Genomic DNA, 25,707 nt, shown 5'->3' with positions numbered 1-25,707 from the left:
TTCAGTCTTTTTTAAAGACTCCTCTGCTAACTCGCCTTTCTCCCTAGTCTCCCCTCTTCCCCATCCCCAAGTCGTATCTTGGCAATAAATTGCCAAGTCAAAAGACCACCTAATTCCTTTCTGTTAGGTTATTCCTGTGCCTTCCCTGCCTCCAAGCTTTGCTTTTTTTGACAGGGAGAGAAGTAACTTTTTAGGTGAAACACAAAAAAATTTAAAACAGATTTAAAAAAGATTTCTACCCAAAGTAGAAGCCCACTAATGAAAGATACTTAAAGTACTCATTAACAGTGAGAAATTGTAGAAGAAATCCAGATTCCTTCTCCTCCCCAAATGGAGAGGTTGCTATTGATTTCATCAATAGAAAACAATGAGATTTTAATTAATCCATGATTAAAACTAGACTAGTCATACCTTAGACATGTCATACAATAAGAGGCACAAAAACAACTCAGAGAAGGTGAAAAGGTACTCATAGACTAGGAATCTGGTAAATTTATCTTCAAAAAATACCAACTCAACTGATTCAACTTGACAATTGCTCTGTTTATGACACACACACACACACACACACACACCCCCAAGAAAAATTTTAAAATACAAAACTAGAAGGTATTTCCTTGTAGGAAATATAATAAAGGTTTTATAACTTAACAGTCTTTATAGAAAACAGTAAGATAAATGATCACTAATGCAAAACAAAAAAGTACCTTTAGGCTTTTAAGTTTTGAAGTTGCATGTTTTCAGAGGAAATATGTTTTTCAAAGGTTACTAATACACAATATGATGAGAAAATACAAAAGAAAAATTACATATGAAGCAAACACTTTTACCTCACAAGTGTTGTAATCTTCAGAATCCAACAGACTACAGAGTTTTGGTAAGAGGTCAGGCCAATTCTGCAATTCTCCCTTAGAGGCTATGGTTGTAATCAAAATACCTTGAAAGGAAACAAACACCTTTAAGAAATATGACTGTATTATGTTAGATAATACCAGATGAACAACTGCACACAGACACACGTAAAACCACACATACACACACAAAAATGTCCCAAATCAGCTTAAGACTCCAAACCATATAAATAATCACATTCATTAAGGACCCCCATATCACCACAGCACAGCACAAATCAGATGATGTTTCTAATCTTATTTTCCAACTTGACCCTCTTTTTTATTTTCAACAAGTATCTATACAAGACTACAACTTGCTCTTCAACAATACCACGAATAGTTCCACTGATTAAAATCACTTCTATTGTATAGAAATTACACATAAAAAAATAGAAAATACACAAAAATATTAGTAGCATTTATCCTGGGTGGTAAGTATGAGTCTCTTAGGTTCAAATACATCAAGAAGCTAAGAACAGTTCTCTGACTTAACCTAGGATCACAGCCGCGGACCATGGCAGGGAGAGAGAAAGTAGATAAGCCATGAATGGAGTACCACCCTACGTGCTCAGTTTGCAATAATCCCTCTAGTGTGGGCAGGTCACAATCCTACCAAGTTTCCCATTTACTGGATCAAGGATGAATTGCTGGCAAGGTGATCTTGGATCTTCGAGGTTGAGTGGCACAGGCTGACTGATCATGTCACTTAGACTGACTGGGCTATTTCAACAGTGGTATGCAGCTTGGTTGAGATAGTTAATGGATTACGCAAATATACAAATATGCAACACAAAGTTTTGTGTTACTACAAATGCAGTAACAACGCAAAAATTTTGTGTTAATATTTTTCCCAGCTTTAGTAAATTTAATACTAGTAATACAATGTAATATACTTGATTATAGATCGTTTAGTATCATAATTTAGAGTATAAACTGATGGGCAAATTACATGTACTCTAAGCTTCAAAATACTAATCTGTAAAAATGAAAAAAGTACTCTTATTTTGAGACTTCAGTGATATATACACAAAACATCTGGCATACGGTAAATGCTCAATGATTATTACTGCACAGCAAATTCTACTGGTTGTGCGTATAAATTCTTTGAATTTAGTTTCACGGTTGCTAATTCACGGTTTGAATTAGTTTCACGGTTGCTCCCAATGGTAAAAGCTAAAAAATGTAAAAAGTGTTGGCCAATATTTACTCTTAACTAAAAAAATTATATGGTAAGGGTCAATGTATTGATGGCATTTTTAAGATATAACCCTTACAACAGACTTCTAGTAAGATAAAAAAGCAGCAATATTAATAGATCTGTTTCTTCTTGTCAATTATTCTTTCCAAAGTGAAAACGTAAAAGAACTGAGGAAAAGAGAAAACTCTGGATCTGCCTAAAGGAAACCAAGCACATCTTAAAACAAGCAGTAACAACAAACATAGGCAACAACTTGGTACTGATAGATCGCTGACATTCATTACTTCTGCTAGGACAGCATTACTGACAAATTCAAATTTATCTGGTCACATATAATCTCATCCATTCCTTAAAAATCTAATGCCTAGCATAGTTGCAAAAGTGAAAAATTGTAATTTTCTATATACACAACAAAGATAGGAATGAAAACTATACCTATTAAAATTTTAAATGTTTAAACACACTTTGACCCAGTAATGCCACTTCTATGAATTAATTCTATGAGGTGTGGTCAAACAATACAGTGAATGTTTAAATAAAAAAAAATTTATTACGGTAAAAGACACATTGCCATCAATCCCCCTCAAAATACTCCCCCTCGCTTCAAACACACTTATCACATTGTTCCTGCCACTTTCTGAAGTAGTTCTGGAAGTTGTCTTTCGTGAGTGTCTTTAGTCGTGCTGTTTGGCTGCTTTGATGCCTTGAATCATTTTGGCTTTGGGGGAGAGCCGGAAGTCACACCGTGCCAGATCCGGTGAATAAAGTGGATGAGGACACACCGTAATGTTTGTATTTGATAGAAATTATCGTATACCAGAAGTGATGTTTGACATGAAGTGTTGTCATGATGGAGGATGATTTACAACACTTTAAAACAAACCTCTCAACCGTAGCTCACACACGACTGACTGCACTGAACCAGTTAAAACTTGTCACACACTGTTACAAAGGTTCAACGTGCTGCTTCCCGTAGTGAAGATTCCTGCCTTTCCATTGGATGGCACTCGGCAGCAGCATTCACTGTATTTTATAATCACAACAGAAAGGCTCCTTGTCACACATTGCTTCTGGTACGGCATTTTCTGTCCAATATTAATACAAATATTACAGTGTGTCCTCATTCACATAATTCACTAGATCTGGCACCGTGCAACTTCTGGATTTTTCCCCAAAGTCAAAATGACCATGAAAGGTAAACGTTTTGAATTGATTCAGGACATCGAGGCAGCCACGACAGTGTAACTGAAGACACTCAAAAAAGACGACTTCCAGAACTGCTTCAGACAGTGGCAGGAACGATGGGATGTGTTCAAAGCGAGGGGGGAATATTTTGAGGGGGTTAATGGCAATGTGTCTTTTACTGTAATAAATTTTTTTAATTTAGACATTCACCGTATAGAAAATTTCCCGCAAGTGTATAAACACACACAAAAGGATATTTACTGAAATAGTAAAATTACAAACCAACTACTTAGTTTTTAACAGAAGAAACAGTTTTACATTCATCTAATGGATTACCAATCACTGAAATGTGGTTCTTCTAATTTACCGCCTTGGCAAGATTCTCAATACGTATTGTAAAGATTGAAACATTTTAAAATGGCTGGCATACACTTACCATTCTTTTTATCAACGTCCAAGATTGATAGAGCATTAGGAGGGTATATGAGGGTACATCAGAGTAACCTCGGGAGACGCTTTTCTCAAATGACAAATGCCCTCTACCCATCCCATTTAAAATCAGTGTTAATGACGGTGCTTAATACGTGAATATTTGGAGGGAAGTCATAGAGCCCCTGCTTTTTAAGTAAGAGACGAATAGAATTTTTTAAATCCACCATGAGACAAAATATAAAAAGTGAAAATGATCGACTCTTTTTGAAGGTAAACTGACTTCCATTTAGCCAACCTTCCAGATTAACAGAAACTTTCCAGATCCTTGTAAAACTGAGCTGCTGAAGCCTCTGGCATACTGAATGCTGCACAATAGGCTACTCTAGAGCACAGCTGCCTATTTTTGCTTCTACCAGGTGATGTGTGTGCTTATCAATGGTCAGTTGTGCTTGCTTCCAAGCCTTTTTATACGGTTACTATAATTGAACATTTTAACTCAACGTTACATAAAATGATAGTCATTCTTTCACTGAACACAAGTCGAACACTGAAAAGACTAAAAAATTGCTACATAGTAAGCCCACACTTAATGTGGATAGGTTCTGTGACTTTAAGAGAAATGACATATAACAAAACCAATTTTACCTAAGGGTAATTGACACAAACAAGAGTTAGGTTCCTATGGCAATCTCATCAATGTTATAACGAAGATTGTTGAATGAAACGACGTTATTTCAGAACCTGCTGTAATTAGGTGTAGATAACACAATATTAAAAACAAGGGGGAAAACAATATAAATCTAAGGTCCTATACTTCAGTGTCAGTTGTTTTTCTTCCCATGTAAAAGAAAGTGAAACTGGAAATCATGCCCCATGTGTTACATAAGGAAGACAGATAATAAGACACTAAAACAAAAACAAAAACAGAAGTCCTAAATTAGTACCACTTGTTAATGCCCCATTTTAACCAACTTTGATTAAGCAACTACCAGGGACCCTGGTCTCACAGGAGGCTTTTACTGTAATCATAAACATGATGTCAAAAGCATTTAAGAGCAGCAATGAAAAATTTTCCATCACAATTCAACATGAAATGAATGACAAAAATCTCTGTGAAAATGGTTTGTGGTATCAACAACCAACCCATCTACAAACAAGGTAAGTAAAATTGTAACAATATAACTTACCTACGGTGGCTCTAATCAGAGGAGAGGCATCACCAATGTTATTTAAACATTCACTTTTAATGAAGTCTGTTACACCATTTGGGAAGTTCTGAAAATGTGCTTTCACATTATTCTTCAAAATGAGACCACTCAATGATCGTGTGGGTTCATCTGTAATAAAATGAAAATAGTACTGAGTTTTAAAGTTTTCATTTCAAAGTGTATCAGGAACAGTAACTTTGAAAATATTTATATTAAAAAATTGATTGCAACATTCCAGTAACTTTGCTGTAACCAGGGAAAAAAAGATACCATAAATGATTTCAAAAGATTAGCTCCATGATTTATAGTTCAGGGTTTCTCAACCTTGGCACTATTGACATTTTATGCCAGGTAAGTCTTTGTCTTGGAGGTGCTGTCCTGTGCACTGTAAGATGTTTAGCGGTTATCACTGGCCAAAGATGCCAGTATCACCTCTCCAAGTTGTGACAACCAAAAAATGTTTCCAGATAATGTTAAATGTCAAGGTGGGAGTAGGGAGATTGCACCTGGTTGAGAATCACTGATTTAAGAGTTAATTTAGTTTATGGCCACTGTACTCAAGCTTTATTGAAACCTGATATAAACATCAAATTATAAATCTGAAAGGATTAGTCACCAAAAATATCCTACTAAAACATTAAGTGGACAGGGGTGGCCGGTTAGCTCAGTTGGTTGGAGTGCGGTGCAGCTAACACCAGGGTTGCTGGTTCGATGCCCACATGGGCCACTGTGAGCTGTGTCCTCCTTAAAAGAGTCAACTATGACATTGTAGCATGAAAGCAATATGTAACCAATGACCATGGCTGTTTCCCAATAAAAAAAAAAAATTAAGTGGACAAAGAATATATGGGATCACCTTCACATACAAATAACTGCTGTTCATTTATATTGTGTTTTTCATTTGCCTCTGAGCTAAAAAAAAAAGGGGGGGAGGGGGTAAAACAATTTTTTAAATTTCCAGAGGTAATTTAAAAACAGAATTTACTTTACAAAAGGTTTATAGATGGTGTGAATAAATTTTTAAGAAGTGATTTAACATTTGTAGAATTAACTGATGAGTTACCAATGGCATCACCATCAACATCAGCAAGAGTCAACATCTGAATGCTTATCAGGTACTACTTAAACACTACTAAATGCTTTCAAATAGTTTGCATTTAATCCTCACAGTCTCACAAGGCAAAAATTATTACTCCCACTACACAAATGAAGAAACTGAGGCCTCTGCCAGGCTACTAAGTGGAGAAGCCAAAACATCAAACCTCATGAGTCCCAAGTAAACGAGTAAACACAAGAAATATTGTAATACAAATGTAAAGCTCCTACCATGTCCTTTTGAGAAATGATGACTAATAAACACAGGAAATATACTTTAGTCAGTGTCAAGAAAACCTGAATAAAATCCTTTCTAACATTTCATGGTTCTGTAACTAGTAAGTCTTTTTGGAGGCAGTTACACCCAGCGTCACCAGCTATTTGAATTATAAGTTTGTTTGCTTTTTAAAATAGTTCTGATGTATCCTTATATATCCAGAAAGCTTTTTTAAGAAAGAGTATAATATTGTAACAATCTTAGTAGTTGGAATTTAGGATGAGGACATGAGTAGACAGTTTCATTAAGCTTAAAATTTCCAAGTAAAACAATTACAATCTAAAAAAACCTCATTAAATATTTACATTCTTTAAAAGACAAATAGCATCAATTAATTACAAATTACTGTAGAAAGTACTTATCAAACTAGGAATATTACCTGAATTTAAAGATACGCTGCTGGAATTTCTAGTTTCTTAAAACCTAGATTTAGAAAGTTTTAAATTTTCTATTACATCTCTCAATCATAGATTACAACCCCTACAATTAACTATAAAATTATCTGAAAGTAATTCAAAGTAAGTCACTGTACTGTGTATGGAGTATCAAAATCTGAATACAAGATTAGTAAGATCTTACTACACATTAAGGCCATTAACCCACTAGAGCCTGGAGCTCAAACCTTACAGATGGTCTGGTAGTCTAACACAGGCATTTTACAGCTGAAAAAAGCAAGAGGTGAAATGAGTATTACAGTGTAAGGCTTATTTCCTAACTGCACTATGGCTTCTGAAACACTAATCACTGAATAGGGTATACAGTGCTTTCACTTAGAGGCCAATTTCTCAAAAAAATTTGAGTGCCTTCTGTGTCTGACAATGTTCCAAGAAGGGAATACTCAATACTCAAATAACTGTATGAAGAACACCTCTCACTACAATGTAAACTCCATGAGGGCAGAAATTCTCCTTTATTTTGTTCACTTTTATTGCCCCTGAGCCTGCAAAATGCCTGGCAAAGAAGTGGTACGAATAAAGTCTAGTGGGACACATTACATGTATTAGAAACAATCAAATGACCATGTCATTGAAAATAATCAGACTAGTTTTCAGGTTTTAAATTGTCATAAAACTCATTTAAATTTAAAATTGTTATAGAATAGTTAATGAAAAATGTCATGTATACTGTTACAAGTTTTTAAAAAGTTACAAGAGTCCATGAATGAAATGATCTAATTTTTGTTAAGTATGGCCATATAAGAATGTAGAATTAATCAAGAGCTTGACAATTATTATCCCTGATGGGATTATAGGTGGTTTTAAATTTTGTGTATACAAACTTTCAATTGTCTTTTATGAACAAACATATATTCAGGAAATTAGTAAATTTTGTATTCAATCTGTGTATTAAAATAAATCTTGATGACATTCATGTAAAGGATTGAAGCAAAACCCCAAAGTAGACTTTGCAAAACTCTTTTCACTTGCAAAGAATGAGGGAATTTATTCTAAAAACATCCAATTAACTAAATGCTTATTAATAAGCATCTGAATGCTTAGAGTTGTAGTAACTCAAGTCTCTTTGCTAATTCCACATCTATAAAGCAGCGGCTACTACACAATGAAATCCTTTGAAATGAATACTTCCCAGTATATATGAACAGGCCTTAACAACACGTTTAGTAGTTATCAACATAGATTCTACTTACCTTCAGATTTTAATTTTGTCAAAACAAAAATCAGGTAGTTGTTAAAATCTGGATATTGATTGAGTTGTTCCAGTTTCTAGAACAAACAGTAGTTAAGGAAACTTCTCAGTGTAATCTAAGGAAGAAATTAAGCATTTTTAATCTAAAAAATCAAGAAACCCTTTTGTGGTATTTTCAGTTTTTGGGTTTTTTTTTGGTAAGAATAAAGTTATCGTACTGAAACCATCAATACACTACTCCAAGAACACACTACTGGTTGTTTAAACCTCTTAGGTGCTTTATGGCTGACATATTAAAATATTTTATATCAATTATATCTAATACAACGTAAGCCAAGTTCCACCTTCAGCATGTTCAACATAGCAAAAAAAATTTTTTAAACAGAATTTGACTTGAACTTTAAAAACCTTAATCAGAAACGTATTTAAGTATAAAATGACAACAGTGAAAGCATTCCAAAGAAATGAAAACAAGTAGTTTAAAGATATTTAACTTTACAAAGCGGCTTTTTAACTTAAAAATGAGTGCCTGCTTTTATTACTCATTTGTTACTTAGAGTTGAAATATTTAGAATGTCATTACGCACAAGCTTATATATCAAATTTTATTACATAAGTCAGTATTATGAAATTACTACAATGCAACAGTTCTACAATTGTTTACCACCCCCAAGATCTAACATTTCCAGTGACAAAAATTTGCAGGTATTTCATTGTTGGCAGGCAACAGTGACATAATTCTGTTTTATCTTTCTTCACGCTCTCTTAACCTCTAATATGCTTTTTTAATAACATCCCTACTTGTGTTTTAATAGACAGAAATATTCAAACGTTTTTACTTAATGGAACTTTTAAAAAAAAAGTAAATCCACGATACAAACTCAAGGCACACTGTCTTATCTATTTATTACATACTTGAATACCCTCCTTTAGCAGTCAGAAAGTAAATTAGCAAAACACTACTATTTAGAAAAATTCCAAGGTGTAACTACTTTCTTTGATCAAGAAAAACCCAGTAACTTCTTTCTTTAGTGAATGGCCAAGGCTAACAGCATGCTGACATGCTAATACATTTTTCATAAACATTTCCTGACAAGGTTTACTTTCTTATAACTTGAGCTATCTATCCATACTATTACTAGAATGGTCTTTCAAAAAAGTGCTCAAGCCTATACAAAACAATTAAACACATTATTTCCTAAAGAGACACACAAAAAAACAAGGTCATCACATCATTAGGCACTTTTTGAAATTATAAGGCAGCGTGTGTTTTTAAAGCTGTTCGCCTGTATCTATTGAAGTTTAACTTGTTCCTTAAGTAGAGAGCATACAATGCTCCAGGCACACAGAATAAACTATATATTTCATTGTTAGCCCAAGCACAGTACCAGGTATATAAAAGGTATTTAATAAATACATACCAAAACAAGAAACTATGGTATATAGTGTTATAGAAAAAATTACAATGCGGTTTTGGACTTGGCTAACTTAAGAATTAACTGTCATGTAATACCTACAATTCATTTCTTATCAACTTCTATCATTCCTAGAGCTATGACAACACAAATTAAGACTGAGCTATAACAGGGTTCCAGATACAAGCTCCAATACACCCCCAAACTACTATTCTTCCCTTAGTACTAGCAGTATTCAAATGAAATTGCTTAAAAAAAATTCAAACAGACCATCATCTCTTCCATTTTTAAATGAGCAGCATCATATTAACCAAGAAGCTAAGTAATCACTCACCTATTGGAGGTTTTAAGTTACAGCAATGCAGTGTTTCTTTGATACTTATTTATCACAGCTTTTCATGCAATCGTATATAACTTACTTTTATAGTTTCAAATTTAAATAAGCCTAAACTACACTAAAAGAGCTTACTTACCAAATTAAGTAATTTTGCTGATTATTAACAAAAGAACTAACTTCTTTGGTCTTAAAACAGGAATAAATAGGTTATTTGTGGTCAGAAGAACGATTGTTGCCTTTATTAGGTCCAATAAGAATTCTCCATTTGTCCAGTTTAGGGTACTACAGAGAGCACACACAGCATAAGTTTTGTTTCTTCTCTTAACCTTTTCTGTCTCTAAACCCGTAGGAGCAATAGGAACGCTACACCAGCAAACTCTGTAAAGACTTGGATAATTGAACACAGTCTTGAGCCAAAGATTTAAAAAGAAAATCTCATTTGGGAGCCAGGGAGCTTGCAACAGGTGTTCCCAGCAGCAGCCCAGGGGTGAGGCCTGAGACTCCCCACTTCTAGGTCTCCAGCCGTTTTAGGACAAGGGGCCTGGAAGTAACCCCACGCCCAACACCGCGGCAGTTCAAACCCCGCGCCAGCTCCTCCCCATTTCTGGCAGGACGCAGGGCGGGCGGGCGAGCTCCGCCGCCTCACACAGCGCCCTCCAACCGGCCTCTCGCTCCGTCTGCAGGCCCCACTGCGCCGGGCGCTTTGTGTGGGCCGGAGCATCGGGGGGTCCACGCCGGCGCCCAAGCAGCTCCCGCCTGCACGCTCTCCACCCCTTCGCAGGTCAGCGGCGGGCGGGGACGCGGCGGGCGGGGACGTGGCTGCCCGGCCGACGCACATGTCGCGATCGCGGGCGTCGGCCCGGAACCCCAGCCTCCCGTGGGCCGGAAGCCGGCGGCGGCGGCGGCGCCCCAGACCCGGGCACGAGGGCCGCGTGCGCCAGGAAGCCCGGCAGGGGTAGCGGCGGTGGCGGGCCGGCCTCTCCCGCCGGCGGCCGGAGGGCGGAGGGATCCGGGGAGCGAGAGGGGGAGGGGCGGAGGGAGCCTCCCGGCCGCTGGGAGCGGGCCCCGAGCGGGGCGAGCTGCGCGGGCGGCGGCGAGGCCTCGGAAAGGATACTTGTTGCACGGTTCTCTGGATGGTGGTGTCTGGGGACTGAGACTCCTTCAGCAGCTGCAGGATTTGCTGAAGCCCTTGCTCGTCAGGTTTCCACTCATACTCCATCTTGGTTTGCTGCAAATAAAGCCAGACACAGGAAGAGACGGAGCAAATGTTACTCCCCGTGCACAGGCCCGAGGGCTTCCCACGCCGAGCAACCCCCTTCTTCCCGCCCGAACGACCCCTGTGCTCCTCAGACGCCTTTGACCTGCCTGGGGCGCCCCGAAGGGAGTCTCGGACCGCGAAACCCGGGGGAACTGTTCCTAGCAGTTCGGCCGCCAATGTCTGCTGCTGCCGCCGCGGCCGCCAAGCGCAAGGAGCCGACCAGACTGAGTCACCGCGAATTTGCAATCTGGCCCCTAGATCCGCTCACGGGAGCCCCCAGGGTCCTAATGCCACGCAGTTTTCTCCAACCCAATCTAACTCGAGTTCCGTCCAGATTATTACTGATTTAAGAGTTTATCAAAAGCCAAATCCTTATCAAAACCCCTTCGAAACACCTGAAGAGATCTGATTTTGGTTATCAGTCGTTTTGTTAACATGGTGAATAATGAAGAATGACTGAAATAGAGAAAAAAGCCTGATAATTCCCTACAGCTCAACAATACTTGGAGGAAATACAAATGTTTACATTTCAATTTTATATATAAAGCACTAAGTACTAATGTTTAGTCTAAAATATTAAAGATGCATTGCAATCACAACCCACACCTCGATAAACACTAGATATTGCATTTACATCTGCAGAACTTGATTTAAAAATGCATTCTTTCATAAACTCCAACTTCTGAATTTACTAAGTGAAATAAATTCCATCTGAAATAACCACATTTCACAATTAAGGGCTTTGGGCTAAAAGAAAATAAAAATAATGTAATTTACAATTGGATAGTATTTAATTCTATTAAAGTGTTTTCACATACATTTTCTCATTTGATTTTTCACTCCAACTTAGGGAGTTATTATTTGACCATGGGACAATTATGAGACAAAAAGATCTGGGTAAATTACAATTAATTAGTGAAGATTAGGAGAATATAGGTTTAAGCTATTAGGAGTTGCATCTGCTGCAATCAATTGAAACATATCAACGGCAGTTTCACTAAAACTAAATGCTTAAAAACAAAACTCAAGTATCAAATATGAATTATTTGTAAAAACTAAAACGAGTTTGCTGAAGGAGAGTGTTTTTTGTATGGCCCTACTACTACATGATGGTTTGACAGCTGAAATTCGTCCCTTTCTAGTAAGAGTCCCTTCCTAGTAGATTTAAAAAAAATTACCTAACCTTACTGCACCTTTCTAGTTAGCATTGTTATTTCTTTTTCTTTTAACCTTTTCCTTTCTCCTTCTTCACCCTTATTTTCTGCTTAATATCCTGTAATCCAGCTTTACTCACTATCTTCTACGGGCTTCCTAAACAAACCAAACCCCAAATATGTTTAAAAAAAAAAAAAGGATCATTTGGACATATCAGTAATACTGCAGTGTTTTTATTCCAGTCTTCATTCTGTGTGATTATATTATATACATTATATTTTATAATAATGGGATTGTCTTTTTCCTTGCTCAACTTTATATATTAAATGTATTTTTAAAAACATAATAGCATTCTACTGCATTGCTGTGCCATAATTTTAATAAACTTTTAATTGTATAATATATACAAAAACCTGTACAAAATCATAAGCATACAACTAGAGTGGATTTTTAGAAACTGAACACACCTGTGTAACCAATGTCCACATCAAGCTATATTATCTGTACCAAGGTTTCTCTTGTACGCATTCTGTCGCCAACCCACCCCAAAGTGATCTCTATTATAATTTCTATTATTACAGAGCCCTACCCTTTTCTTTTTAGTTCGAAATTCATTTTTTTACTTTTAAAATTACAAAAACTATATTATCACAAATCAAACATGGCCTTATGAGGAAACTTAATTCAGTCCTTCCTCTAAGCTTGCCTCCCTGAATCAGTTTATCAGTTTGATGTGAATCCTTTCATACCTTTCTCTATTCTCAAACATAAATATAGTTCTGTGTTTTTTTTTTAAAGATCACACTACACATAATATAGCAAGACCATCATTCCCGGCCAATGAATATAGATTTAACTCACTTTTTAATAGATCACATTCGTCTTTAGAATCGAAAGAACATAATTTGTTCAACTATTTACTGATTGGCTTCCAGGTTGTTTCTACTTTTTTGCCATTATGAACATACCAAAAAATACTCCTGTCCTAATGTCCCTACACAGTAGTAGCAACCCAGTGGGATTAGGCCAAAAGTATGGTATTCAAAAATTTTGAGTTATTATCAGATTACTTTCCAAAAATAGTTATGTAATTCACACCAACAATATGAATGTTTCCCATATCCCCGCCAGCATGCTCTTTAAAATTTTTGTGAATATAATGGGTGAATAAATTTCTCCTGATACTGGAGTGAATGGGGGGTGGGGGGGCACTGAAAGTCTGAGGCTTAGTTATGAGTTGGAATTGCTACATGCTCATCACACCTGTTGAGATGACATTTGGATATTTACTTAACTCCTTAGCTGCCCATCTGAACAAGAAACTAAAGCCAGGGGCCAAACGCCAAAAGTCTGAAAGGCATCATCACATCCATCCCGAGGATGACTGTCGCATAATATCGTTACCAACAGCCTTCTTTATCCTTGCATTTAAATAAACAGAATTCTTTTTCTTTTCAAACAGCTTAGTATTAAGTATTTAATTTGATCAGCCTATGATTATGGCATAGGGAAAACTGAGATAAACCCCTCCTCATACCTTGTTGAAGTTATCTGGAACAAAAGGCTCTCAAAAATATTTGATGGGTAATTGCTTGATAAGAGATCTCAGGCCACTTTGAATTTCTGTATCACACTTATATTGTAGAATACAATATAAAATTTAGCATTTTAAACATTTAAATTGTACAGTTCAGTGGCATTAAGTACATTCTCATTGTTGTACAACCACCATCAACTCTATCTCCAGAAGTTACCACATTTCAATAGCCATTAAAATTAGGAAGAATTTATCTTAGGGTAGCCAGAGAGGTCACAGATATTTTGATAACATCTGAAATACTTCAAGCTAATGAAGCACCCGAGAATTATGAGGTAGAAATAATTTATTTAAATAGTAAAAACGACATCTATATGAATTAATAGAATATCAACATTAATACTGAATTTTCTTAAAATAATCACTATTCTTTATGCATGTTCAAGACAGATCAAAATGTTCCAAAAAAAAGGGGAAGCAGTACTTCAAATTTTTCTTTTAGAAGACATAAGTCATGCTGATTGGTCCATGACATTCAATGGTGAGTGCCCTCCACCCACCAAAGGCATTTCAATAAGCAAAGACAGTTATTTGAACTATCTAGACAGAAGATGGCACCAGAATAAAAAGTATCCCGCAAGAGGTAAGTTACTGTAAGATACCATTTGGGGCCTTTCTAAAAGTTAATCAAGAGTTCCAAACTGATAAGAATTTAAATTTATATAAAACTTTGAAGTTGCTAGAATTGAGGATGATGTGAGGGAAAGAAGCCAGACTGGTTAATAAAAGTAAAAATATCTAGTGTCTCCCCTGCTGAAGGGGCTGTAAAATATAGTTTAAAAAGCAGGCAGGTAGACTGGACTCAACCAACCTAAATTTAAATCCTAGTTCTTTCACTTAGTAGCTGTGAAAACATGAACAAGTTATTTAATCTCAGTTCCCCAACTATAAAATGAGAATATACCAGCTCTATAATAGGATTATAGGTGCCTGCTTGGCATACAGTATGATTTGAAATACAGTTTTAATTGTTAACATTAATGGTTTTCTACAGCCTGCAAGATAAAGTCTAACTTCTTTTCCTGGATGAGGCTCTTCATGATCTGGTCCATTACCTCCAGGGACAGCTTTCTCTCTTACGAATCAACCTCCAACTTTACGCGCCAGCAGTAATACCAACTGCAGCTTTTATATCTCTGAGACTTTGAATAGGGATTTCCTGCCTGGAATGCCCTCTTTGAATTTGACCGTTTGGCAAACTCCTTCTCACTCTTCAGAGTTATGCTCATCTATTCAATTTCCAACTATATTATTAAGAGTCTTCCTTGATGCTATGGTTGATACTGGATACTATTTCTCTTCTGTCACATTATTCCAGGACCTCCCCACAAGACTTAGTGTTTTTTTCATTACAGATCTATAGTTTATAGCCATTCCCATTTTAGAAACTGTCACACTGTATTATAATGATTTCCAGGTCTGTCTTAGCAATAGATTATGTGTTCCTTGAGAGGAAGGACTTTCTGCCTTCTTTGCCTAGCAGAGTCTGATTCAATAAATAGTTGTTGAATGAGCATGACTGTTGTTGCCATTAATTCAACTTAGTAAATATTAAGTTGAACAACTCAACTACCAGGTGCTCAGTGAGCACTGAAAATTCAAAGTTAAGTACCGTGTATCCCCGAAAATAAGAACTAGCTGGACAATCAACTCTAATGCATCTTTTGGAGCAAAAATTAATATAAGACGTGGTATTATATTATACCCAGTCTTACATTACAGTAAAATAAGACTGGGTTTTACATTAATTTTTGCTCCAAAAGACGCATTAGAGCTGATTATCCAGCTAGGTCTTATTTTGGGGGAAACATGGTAACAACAAATAATCTGAAAAAGAAATAAAGAACACATCACATTTACACTTTCATTAAGAAGAGGACAATACTTAGGAATAAATTTAACCATGGATGTGAAAGAGCTCTACTTTGAAAACTGTAAGACACTGATGAATTAGACAAACAAATGGAAAGCTATTCCACGTTCACAGATTGGAAGAATTAATATTATTACAATATTCATACTACTCAAAAACATCCAGAGATAATGCAATCCCTATCAAGATTCCAATGTCATTTTTTTTTACAGAAAAGAACAAACAATTCTAGAATTCACATGGAATCACAAAAGACATTGAATAGCCAAAGCAATCCTGAGAGAGAAGAACAAAAACAGAGGCATCACACTTCTTGATTTCAAACTATATCACAAAGCCATAACAATCAAAACAATATGATACTGGCAGAAAAAAAGATACATAGACCAATGAAACATAATTGAGAGCCAAGAAATAAATCCATGCATATACAGTCAACTAATATTTGACGAAGGAGCCAAGAACACTCAATGGGGAAAAATTTATTTATCTTCAATAAATGGTGCTGAGAAAACTGGATATTTGCATTCAAAAGAATGAAACTGGACCCCTATCTTACACCACTCAAAAATGAACTTGAAATAGATTGAAGATTGAACGGTAAGACCTAAGACCAGAAAATTCCTAGAAGAAAACAGAGAGAAAAAGCTCCTTCACATTGGTTTTGGCAGTGATTTCATGGATATGATACTCAAAGCACAAACAATAAAAATATAATTAACAAGTAGGATTCTATAGAACTAAAAAAGCTTCTGCTCAACAAAGGAAACCATCAACAAAATGAGAAGGCAATCTATGAATGGGAGAAAATTTTGCAAACCACGTATCTAATAAGGGGTTAATATCCAAATATATAAAGAATTTATACAACTCAATAGCAAAAAAAAAAAACAAAAAAAAAAACACAAAAAACAAACAAAAAATCCAAGTAACCTAATTTAAAAAATAGGCAAAGGACCAGAATAGATATTTTTTCCAAGGAAGATACTCAAATGACCAATAGGTACATGAAAAGGTCCTCAATACCACCAATCACGAGTGAAATGCAAATCAAAACCACCATGAAATAACACCTCAAACCTGTTAGAATGGCTATCATCAAAAAGAACAGAGATAACAAGTGCTGGCGAGGATGTGGAGAAAAGGAAACCCTTGTGCACTGTTGGTGGGAATATAAATTGGCGCAGCCACTATGGAAAACAGGATGGAGGTTCCTCAAAAAATTAAAAATAGAACTACTACACGACCCAGCAATTCCACTCTGGGTATATCTTGGAAGGAAATAAAATCACTATGTCAGAGATATCTGCACCCTCATGATCACTGCAGTATTATTTACAATAGTCAAGGCCTGGAAACAATGTACATGCCTATCAACAAATGAATGGATAAGGAAAACGTGGTATACAAATACAACAGAATATTATTCAGCAATAAAAAAGGAAATCCTGCCCTTGTGACGTGGATGAACCTTGAGGGCATTATGTTAAGTGAAATAAGTCAGACAGAGAAAGACAATATTGTATGATCTCACTTATATGAGGAATCAAAAATAAATAAATACCCAATAAGCAAAACCCAAACTCAGAGAAACAGAGAGCAGATTGGTGTTTGCCAGGGGCAAGGGGCTGGGGGGAATGGGTGAAAGTGGTCAAAGGGCACAAACTTCTAGTTATAAGATGAATGAGTTCTAGGGATGTAATGTACAGCATGTGACTATAGTTAACAATACTGTATTATATATTTGAAAGTTGACTTAAGAGACTAAATCTTAACAGTGCTCACACCCTCCAAATTAAAAACAAAATGTGTAACTATGTGAAATGATGGATGTGTTAACTAACCTTGTCTTGGTCATCACTTCACAATACCTATATATATCTTAAACTTACATAATGTCATATACCAATTATATCTCAATAAAGGTGAAAAGTATTTTAAAAAGAAAAAAAGAGTTTTACTACTACTTCTCAAAAAAAAAAAAAAAGTTGGGTTGCAATGCATGTCTTCCTATTCCTGGTCCAATTTTCTTCTACTCCAAACTGCCTCTTTAATTCACAGATCAATTAAGAGAATAGCTTTTCTTAAAGTAACATTGTTCTCCACTTTGATTATTTAATGATGGTTTATGTGTGGACATACATGCAAGATGGAGACAAATCTGTATGCTCTCTAGCAAGATTATGATAGCTCTTGGTAAAATACTGGTTTTGAATGATTAAAAATGTAGCAGTACCAGGCAAGCTACTGATTATAGCTGCACTTACTAACTACACTTAAGGATCTGGTGAAAAAAGCTATGGTGCAAACAGCCAAATATTTTCCTGTGTAACACATCTGAAATTATAAAGTAAGTCAATAAATGGTATGAGTCACTATATTAGAATCTACTTGGCATGTTTATAAAGTGAGACATGCCTGTAAAGTTGACAAGGGGCTAAGATAATTTTTTTGAAAAATTAGATAACACATGGAGACAGCCATTATAGATCATTTTTGTGACTACAAGTATATTGTTTCATTGCAGTTAGATTGTTCCTAAAATTATGGAGTGTGAGGGCCCTAGGAATTTCTAATTTCATGTCCCAAACTATCCTTGATTGTTAAAGTATAATGTGTTGATTCAGTATTTCACATTCTCAAGTGTAAAAAGAAACAGAAACATAGCACTATGTTCAATGGCCAGGGCTGAATTTGAAAAGGATCAGAGTAGTTTAGACAGAATAGAAAGAGGGTAAATGGTTAAGTGGTCAGTAGGCTGATTATCATTAGCTTTTATCTAATCTTTCCTTTCTTTTTTGAAATCTCCCTCACACATTCAGATTTCAGTTGTGGAAAGACAGACACAGAAGAAAAAAACTTATAAAAGAAAATCAATTTTTACAATTTTAGATCCTGAGCAGAATGTGGTGTACACGATTTATTGTTGATTATCAGGAAGATAGAATAGAGGAAGTATGGGTTCCAAAGTTATCCATAGATGGGTTGAAATCCCAGTTCTCTCAATTTATTTTTCAGGACAGTGACTGAGACACAGTTCAGTCATCTGTGAAATGGGGTTGATGAGATTAAATCAAAATATAAAGTGCTACAATAGTAGGTACTTAGTGTTCATACCCTTTGAATTTCACCCACCACCCATTGAAATTATCATTAACACCTAGATTTACTGATGGCATTTTGTATCATCAGATAGAGTTAAGATGAAGACTACTTAAATTATTTTTGTATGATCAAAAACTTTGCAACAAAATGGGCTGTTTGAGCTGTTGTTTAAGTGAGGTAATATTCTAAAGAAATAGAAAAATGAAAAAAAAATGTATGTATTGGAGGACTAAGAGGAACAAAGAATCAGAAATCAAGTGGTAAATATTAAATCAAACATGAATGTAATCAGTCTGTAAAAATGTTTTAAGTGTGAAAACTAAGTAGTTGATTGGGGGTAGTACTCATAGTATGCAAAAAGATAGGAAAAGAATACAAAATAAATTCTATATAGTCCACAAATGGAAAAAAAAATAGCAGGAAATAGTGTTCTATGACAGTAGTATACAACTAACAGTTTATTTCATATAACAACAGCACATATTCTGTGAGTGTTCATGTCTGTTTTTCTATTACTGTGACAAAGGAACAACAAGACTCAACTAAGATCGAGGCATAAAAAAATTAATGAATATATAAAACCTCGAACGAAATGTGAGATGGTAAGGAAACGTGAGATTACATTGCACACAAAGGCTAACACCGTCTACTATACACACCAAGAAAGTGTTCAGTTTATAAGAATATATCTTTAACATTGAATCTTGGGTTAAAAAGCTTATTGTCTGTCCTCTTACAAATAGAAAGAATGAGTTATCATGTCCTATCACCTTCTATCCCATCCCATGAAATTGGAATTGATCAATTTAAACTTTAACTGAAATTAGAGAATATCAGTCATAACATCTTGTCTTCAGAATGAAAATAGAATTAGACAATATCTATCCAATCCTCTTATTTAAAATAAATGGGGAAATAAACACCTAGAAATCAACACTATAAATTAATGAAGGGGAAGAATTTGATTTCTAGTTTTCAAAGCAGCTAGAACATCCCGTTTTATATTATGAGGTTCTTTCCCCCCTCCCTATTTTTTTGTATAGTGCACTGATTTTCTGATAGGTATATAGCAGTAAACCCAAAGGCCTTTTCTAAAGGGAACTGGGTAGCCCACAGCCCATGTTTAAGTGATGGGTCTAATGGCAAGGTTGATGCTTTGCGAGTCCATTTCCTAAACACAATTATTAAACCAGGATTGGATACATGACTTTCCATATAATGAATTATGACACAAAATGATTAGCTAAATCAATTGGATTTCCTTTCTTGGAAACATGATCAGGACGTACTATGATCATTTACCATTACCAGTTCTTAAAGCAGAAGCTAAAAAGTCATGATGTGGTAGGCAGACAGTCATCATTAGATTCCAAGTGCAAGCCAAAATTATAAAGGGGCAGAAATTCTAAACAAAAAGAGAGGAGAATGGGCCAGCACAGAGAGAAGCAAGGAAGCTCTGAGCAAGATGACATGGTCCATCAGAGTGACAGTAACTGTTCCTGGGAGCTTCTTTGCTTTCTGATGGCTATTTCCACAAATTACTTAACCTACCCCTTTCTCTTAAGGCAATCTAAATGAGTTGTTCTTCCTTGGAACCAAAAAAGCTTAATCAGAACAGAAATACTAAATAAGTATTTAAATATATAACCACATGATTATTTATGTATTTTAACAAACTATTCCCAAAATGTGTGGAAGGAATTGAACATTTTTGGGAGTTGTCTAGGAACTGTGGGATGGTACAATGAAGGCTGATGGCTATCACAGCAATCAACTTCCTTAGATTAAACACCAGAGTAAATCTGAGAGCTGACATGGAAGTCTCTGAGAGGTACTGAGTCTAATGAATATACCCAGATGGGTGAAGAGTAAACTGAGTAGGAAGAATAGAGAAAATCCCAGAATAAAGCCAGCTGCCAGTTCAGGGCACGCATCCTCTTTACAGACAACGGAATTCCTTACCCATCTACTTCTACCCTCCTCTCCCTTCCCACGCCTTTTCCAAGTTATGCTATTTTGGTGCTGAGCATTGGCAATCACTACCCCTGCTGCCATCACGGGGGAAAAAACCCCAAAATCCAAAACCGCACAATATTCATTTTATTAACACTTTATACCAGTGGGAAATGTAGGAACAGTAGCAATTTATCCTCACTATGATGCCAGCTTTCAGGTAATATTTGTTGCCCAAGACTCAGTCCACAACTCAAAGGACCCACAACATTTCTTATCATGCATTTCCAGGAGGCACCACTATTTACAAATTTGGTGTTCAAATATGCTTTATTTGAACAAATATAAAATATAAATATAAAAGGGAGCTCCAAGTACATTATGACAATACAAAGTTAGGTGATACAAGAGCTAATACAGTAATTACTTATCTGGAAAACTAATTTAGAACTAGTAGATAATACATGGAAAAAAATGCACAAGAGGAAATACAACAGTAAATAAACACAGAAAAATTCTGAACCTTACCAGTAATCAATAAATGCAATAATGAAGTAATGTTTTCAGACTAATTAGCAAAGATAATTTTATAACAATATCTGATACTGCTAAAGATATGATGAATCAACTTTAACAAATTACTGACAGAGTATAAACTAATACAACCTATTGGAAATCAGCTCAGCAATCTATATCAAGAGCCATATACATTTCTATACCCTTTGTCCTCATGATTACACTTCTGAGACTGTATCCTAAGAATTCTAAATACAGAAAAGAAAGCATTATTTTCAAAGATTTTATCCCAGGTTATTGCTAATACCACAATTAACATATGGGTAAATAACACAACATTCAACTGTTAGGCTATTATACAGCCATTAAAACAGATGGCTAATTTCGGTTATGACATGGAAAGTGTTTATGATTAGAAAGTAAAAAAAGAAAAAAGATTAAAAGTTGTATATAGAAAACAATTACAGATAAGAAAAATATGTATAAGACAGAATTATTAAATGAAAAAAACTAGAAGGAAATAATGAAAAGCTAGCAATGTATTAGGGTGTTAAGATAATGGGTCCTTTTTTCTGTTCTCTTTAAAAATGTTTCAATATTGTAGTTATGTTACCTTTACAAGGAAAAAAATAAAAAATACTCCAACAGTATAATTGTTTGAAGTCATAAATAGGGCAAAACAAAAGACCTCAGAGAATTCACTATATTATGGTACAATGTTTGCTATTCATAATAATGACAGCATCATCAACAAGCTTAAATTACACTTTTTTTTTTTTTACTTTTTAAGAAGGTAAGAAATATAGATTTTTTATGAAAATTCTTACAGGTACTTAAAGGGTTAAGTTTTAGTTGTAGAAAATTGATGTACTTTTGCTCAGATTATGCCATTAAAATGAGTAGACACAATATGAATATTGAAAATTAAAAAAAAATCTTTATAGTAACTGAAAAAAAACTGATTCAAAGCAGAAGAATTATACCAAAAAAGTTATTTTATAATCCGAGAGACCTAGTCTCAGAGAAATGCTGTCTTAATAATTAGAGAACAGAAGTTTCACTTTTGCTTTAAAAAAATGGGAATTATTATAGATTCTACACTTGTGACTAGTTTTTTTATTATGATTCTAATACTTTATATGTATGAAAGTAATTTTTAATGTTATAATAGCAAATTAATGTTAAGACTTATTTAAATGTTTAAATGAAATACTAAAGATATACAAATACAGTAAGACTACAAAATTTAAAACAGGAATACCACAATTTTCTTTAATATTAAAAAATTGTAAGCATCTCTCACCAACTTCCTAATGTTTCAAAACATTTTTGCATAATTCCAGAAATATCATTAAGAAAACAAAATCAATAAATAGCTCAATTAAACCATATGCTGAATTAGAAGGAAAAAAAAATCCCACAAAAAAGGTAGTAAAAGCCAACAGCAAATTAAGATGAATTTTAGCTTAGAAAAGAAGGTCTACAATTCTTCTACAATGGTTCTTAAGACTTCTGTAGTAACAAGTTCTATAGATTCTCTCAATAGTCATACCTATAAATATTTTAAACAAAAATTATTAATGTATAAGAGAATTCCGACTGTAGAAATGAGCATACCACAAATAATTTAAATTTGTCATTTAGCATATACTGAACTGAAAAAGATTAGTTCTAGTACTTTTCATTTTGCTAATCAATCATTTGTGTCATGTACTATTTTACTTTTTAAGAAAATAATTCATAAATCTTTAAGTAATTTAAAATTAAGACATTTAGAAAATAGTAAATGGAAACTGTTTAAGATAAAAAATTATATTAGAATTGTCACTGGATTCTTAATATATTTTTCTGCCTAACGAAACTAATATAATAGCTAAGAAGAGATGGAAAGAAAATATATGCTTACGAATTATCTTAACTTGAGACTAATGGTATAGTTCTGCGTGCCTATTTAGTCTATGGGGTATATTCATAATTTGCAGACATAAGAGTTTAATGAACTGCCTCAAAAGCATACACTATTTCCATTACACTAAACTGATTCTTAGAAAGGAAAATAAATTCACTATAAAATAAATTTTCCTAAATTATTTTCCTGAAGTAGGGCTGGAAACAGAAAGCAAACCTTTGTCTTAAGTCACATGAAATATTTCAATTAAAAAAACTTTCATATATCAAATAATCCATATTATAAGCAGTTAATAAAATACAGTCTCCAGTCAACTTTCATTATACATTCTTACAGGAGTAGCGTGCATATTCTAGAATAAACTCTAGAAATTAAATCAATAAGCAAACATTTATTAAGTACTTGTATATGCAAAATTTTATAGCTGGAAACTACAAATACAATAAAAGTCTGCAATGAGAGGGATGAACTAGGAAATCTCTAAGATTTCTTTACCTTATTAAACAATTCAACATATGGCTAGGTATTTGATGAACGTGACTTAAAAGCATCTGAGATGTATACGAGTTTATAATACCCAGAGCTATAAAATGACAATTTTACCTGAAATCATAATTTTGTCCTGGCTGCTGAGCAATTTAAGCTCTACTAGAATCTCAATGGAGTGTGATTATGTAGATTCTGTTTTATAAATAAAAATTGTCTGCTGTGTACCTGATCAGCAAGTACCAACTCCAAAACAAAAGCCTTTAGCCCACTAGGATGTAAAGTTATAGTAAAGCCGGATTTTTATTAGAACCTTTTCATTTTTAGGCCTCAAACGTTTATTTAAGCTTCCCATCAAATACCTAAATTAAATCTTAAACTACTATACCAGTCTCTTGATTCTGAGCTTACAAGACTCCAGAAAAACCTCCTACCTGTTTTCAGTTTCTCCACTGTTTCATTCTTGACTTATGGAGGAGGGGGACAGGTGTCAGGCCAGAGAAAGGACATTGTCAGGGAAGGCGACGCAGACACTTGAACTCACAGCCACAGCCTTTCTGGAGCTAAACAAGCCCAGTGTAACTTCGTAGGACGTTAGGACAAACTGCCTTTGACCATGCGTCTTTAAGTCTTCTGTGCCATAAAGAGCCAAAATAACATCATCAAACAAGGAGTGTCAGAGATCTGGGGCTCTTGTCCCTGCACCAAGAATAGCTGGATGGGCAATCCTGCACAAATCACTTACACTTCTTTGGTTCATTTCCTCATCTGTAAAGCTACTGAAGACCATCCTTTCAGCTTGTAAAAGTAAAACATTTAGTTGACTATAAATAATGCATCTGGTCAAATTCCACATATAAAAGCCAGCCTTACTTCTTTTCTTTATACTTGCTACTGAAATTCTCCAAGCCTTCAGGGTAACTTGTCTTCAACTCCATTGTTCCAGTGTAGTTCTGGGACTACTAAGTTACCTGAGTGAAAGCTACATGTCACTTGATTCCCTCGGCAAATACTTGGGCTCCTGTGAAAGGAAGGGCACCGTACTGTGCCGGCTCAGGTCACTTCTTACAGAAGTCAACACTGAACATTAAGAACAATCGTTAATTGAAAGTGGTTCAAGAAGACTTTTCATCATAACTTGGGTTTTTACCAAACAGAAGTTTTTACCCATTATCCCCTAAAAACTGTGTTTAACAGAACATGTGTAAAACATTGTTTTTAACTAAAAATTTACTAGAGAATTCTAATTACTGCTCTGTGGTTTCAACAGTTCACTGTCTAACGCTCTTTTCCTAAATTAAGTCTCATAATATTTTCTAATAAAGTTTTGACAAGTAGCACTTTATGAAATGAAACATACTTTGTGAAACAGATGAGGACCGTTCAGACCATGTTCATGTACGTACTACCAACTAAACTCTAAAGAATAAACACAAGTATTTTATTTAACCTTCTAAACAATCAACATCAATAACTCTGAAAACATCATTTATACAAAAGTCTGGTAAATTTTACATATAAAGTTTAAATATCTTCACTTTTCTTGCTCTTCCATCTGTCCTAATGCTCATCAGGGTGATATATTAAACTCTGATCTATCATTACAAAGAGTTATAATGTAGACCTAGAAATTTAAAATTATCCTTTTGATATACAGATCACTGCCTCTTATCTACATACTGGGGGTGCCAAAAAAATGTGTACATATGACTTGTGTTCATCTTTCGTTATAAGTATATATTGAGTATTACAATTTTAATACAGTTTTTTCCTTTCTTAAAATGTGTGTACTTTTTTTGGCACCCTCTGTATTTGACTTATTCGTCCACTTCCAACAAGGAATATCAGATTTTTCCATGCACTACATGGGTGGCTCTGTAGTACAGCGCTTAAGAGTACACACCCGGAGTTCCTCTGCTTGACTTTGAGTTCTTGCTCTGCCACTTAGTATTAGTCATGGAAAGATTAATTAACCTATGATCTATAAAATGAAATAATAGTATCTCTGTCTCTTGCGGTTGTTATGAGGATAAAATGGCAACGAGTCCATTAAAATAAACTTTGTCTAGAAAGACAACAACTAAATGTAATATAAAACTCGGGACTGGATCATATACAGGAATAAAAAAATGTTATGAAGGATGTAAGTGGTACAAGTGACAAAACTG

The 25,707-nt window shown here is 35.0% G+C and overlaps 1 protein-coding gene across 2 annotated transcripts in view; it reads right to left on the bottom strand.

Moving 5' to 3' along the window:
• The window catches only part of TNPO1 (transportin 1), a 74,856-nt gene that overhangs the window by 38,538 nt on the left and 10,611 nt on the right, over positions 1 to 25,707 (bottom strand). Inside the window, exons 1-5 of one of the 2 annotated variants that reach the window (XM_033111020.1) lie at positions 11,053 to 11,199; positions 10,802 to 10,915; positions 7,937 to 8,012; positions 4,896 to 5,045; positions 831 to 937 (exon numbers count right to left, since the gene is read on the bottom strand). In XM_033111020.1, coding sequence (XP_032966911.1) covers positions 831 to 937; positions 4,896 to 5,045; positions 7,937 to 8,012; positions 10,802 to 10,906 — 438 coding nt within the window. In that variant the 5' untranslated portion in view covers positions 10,907 to 10,915; positions 11,053 to 11,199. Of the gene's footprint in view, positions 1 to 830; positions 938 to 4,895; positions 5,046 to 7,936; positions 8,013 to 10,801; positions 10,916 to 11,052; positions 11,200 to 25,707 lie in introns of those variants that run through there. The other variant, XM_033111019.1, reaches the window with a different exon arrangement.

The sequence above is a fragment of the Rhinolophus ferrumequinum genome, chromosome 7, assembly GCF_004115265.2.
Source record: "Rhinolophus ferrumequinum isolate MPI-CBG mRhiFer1 chromosome 7, mRhiFer1_v1.p, whole genome shotgun sequence".
Classification (NCBI taxonomy): domain Eukaryota; kingdom Metazoa; phylum Chordata; class Mammalia; order Chiroptera; family Rhinolophidae; genus Rhinolophus; species Rhinolophus ferrumequinum.
Note: the sequence above shows the minus strand (reverse complement) of the source record. Positions and strands in the feature narration are given on the sequence as shown.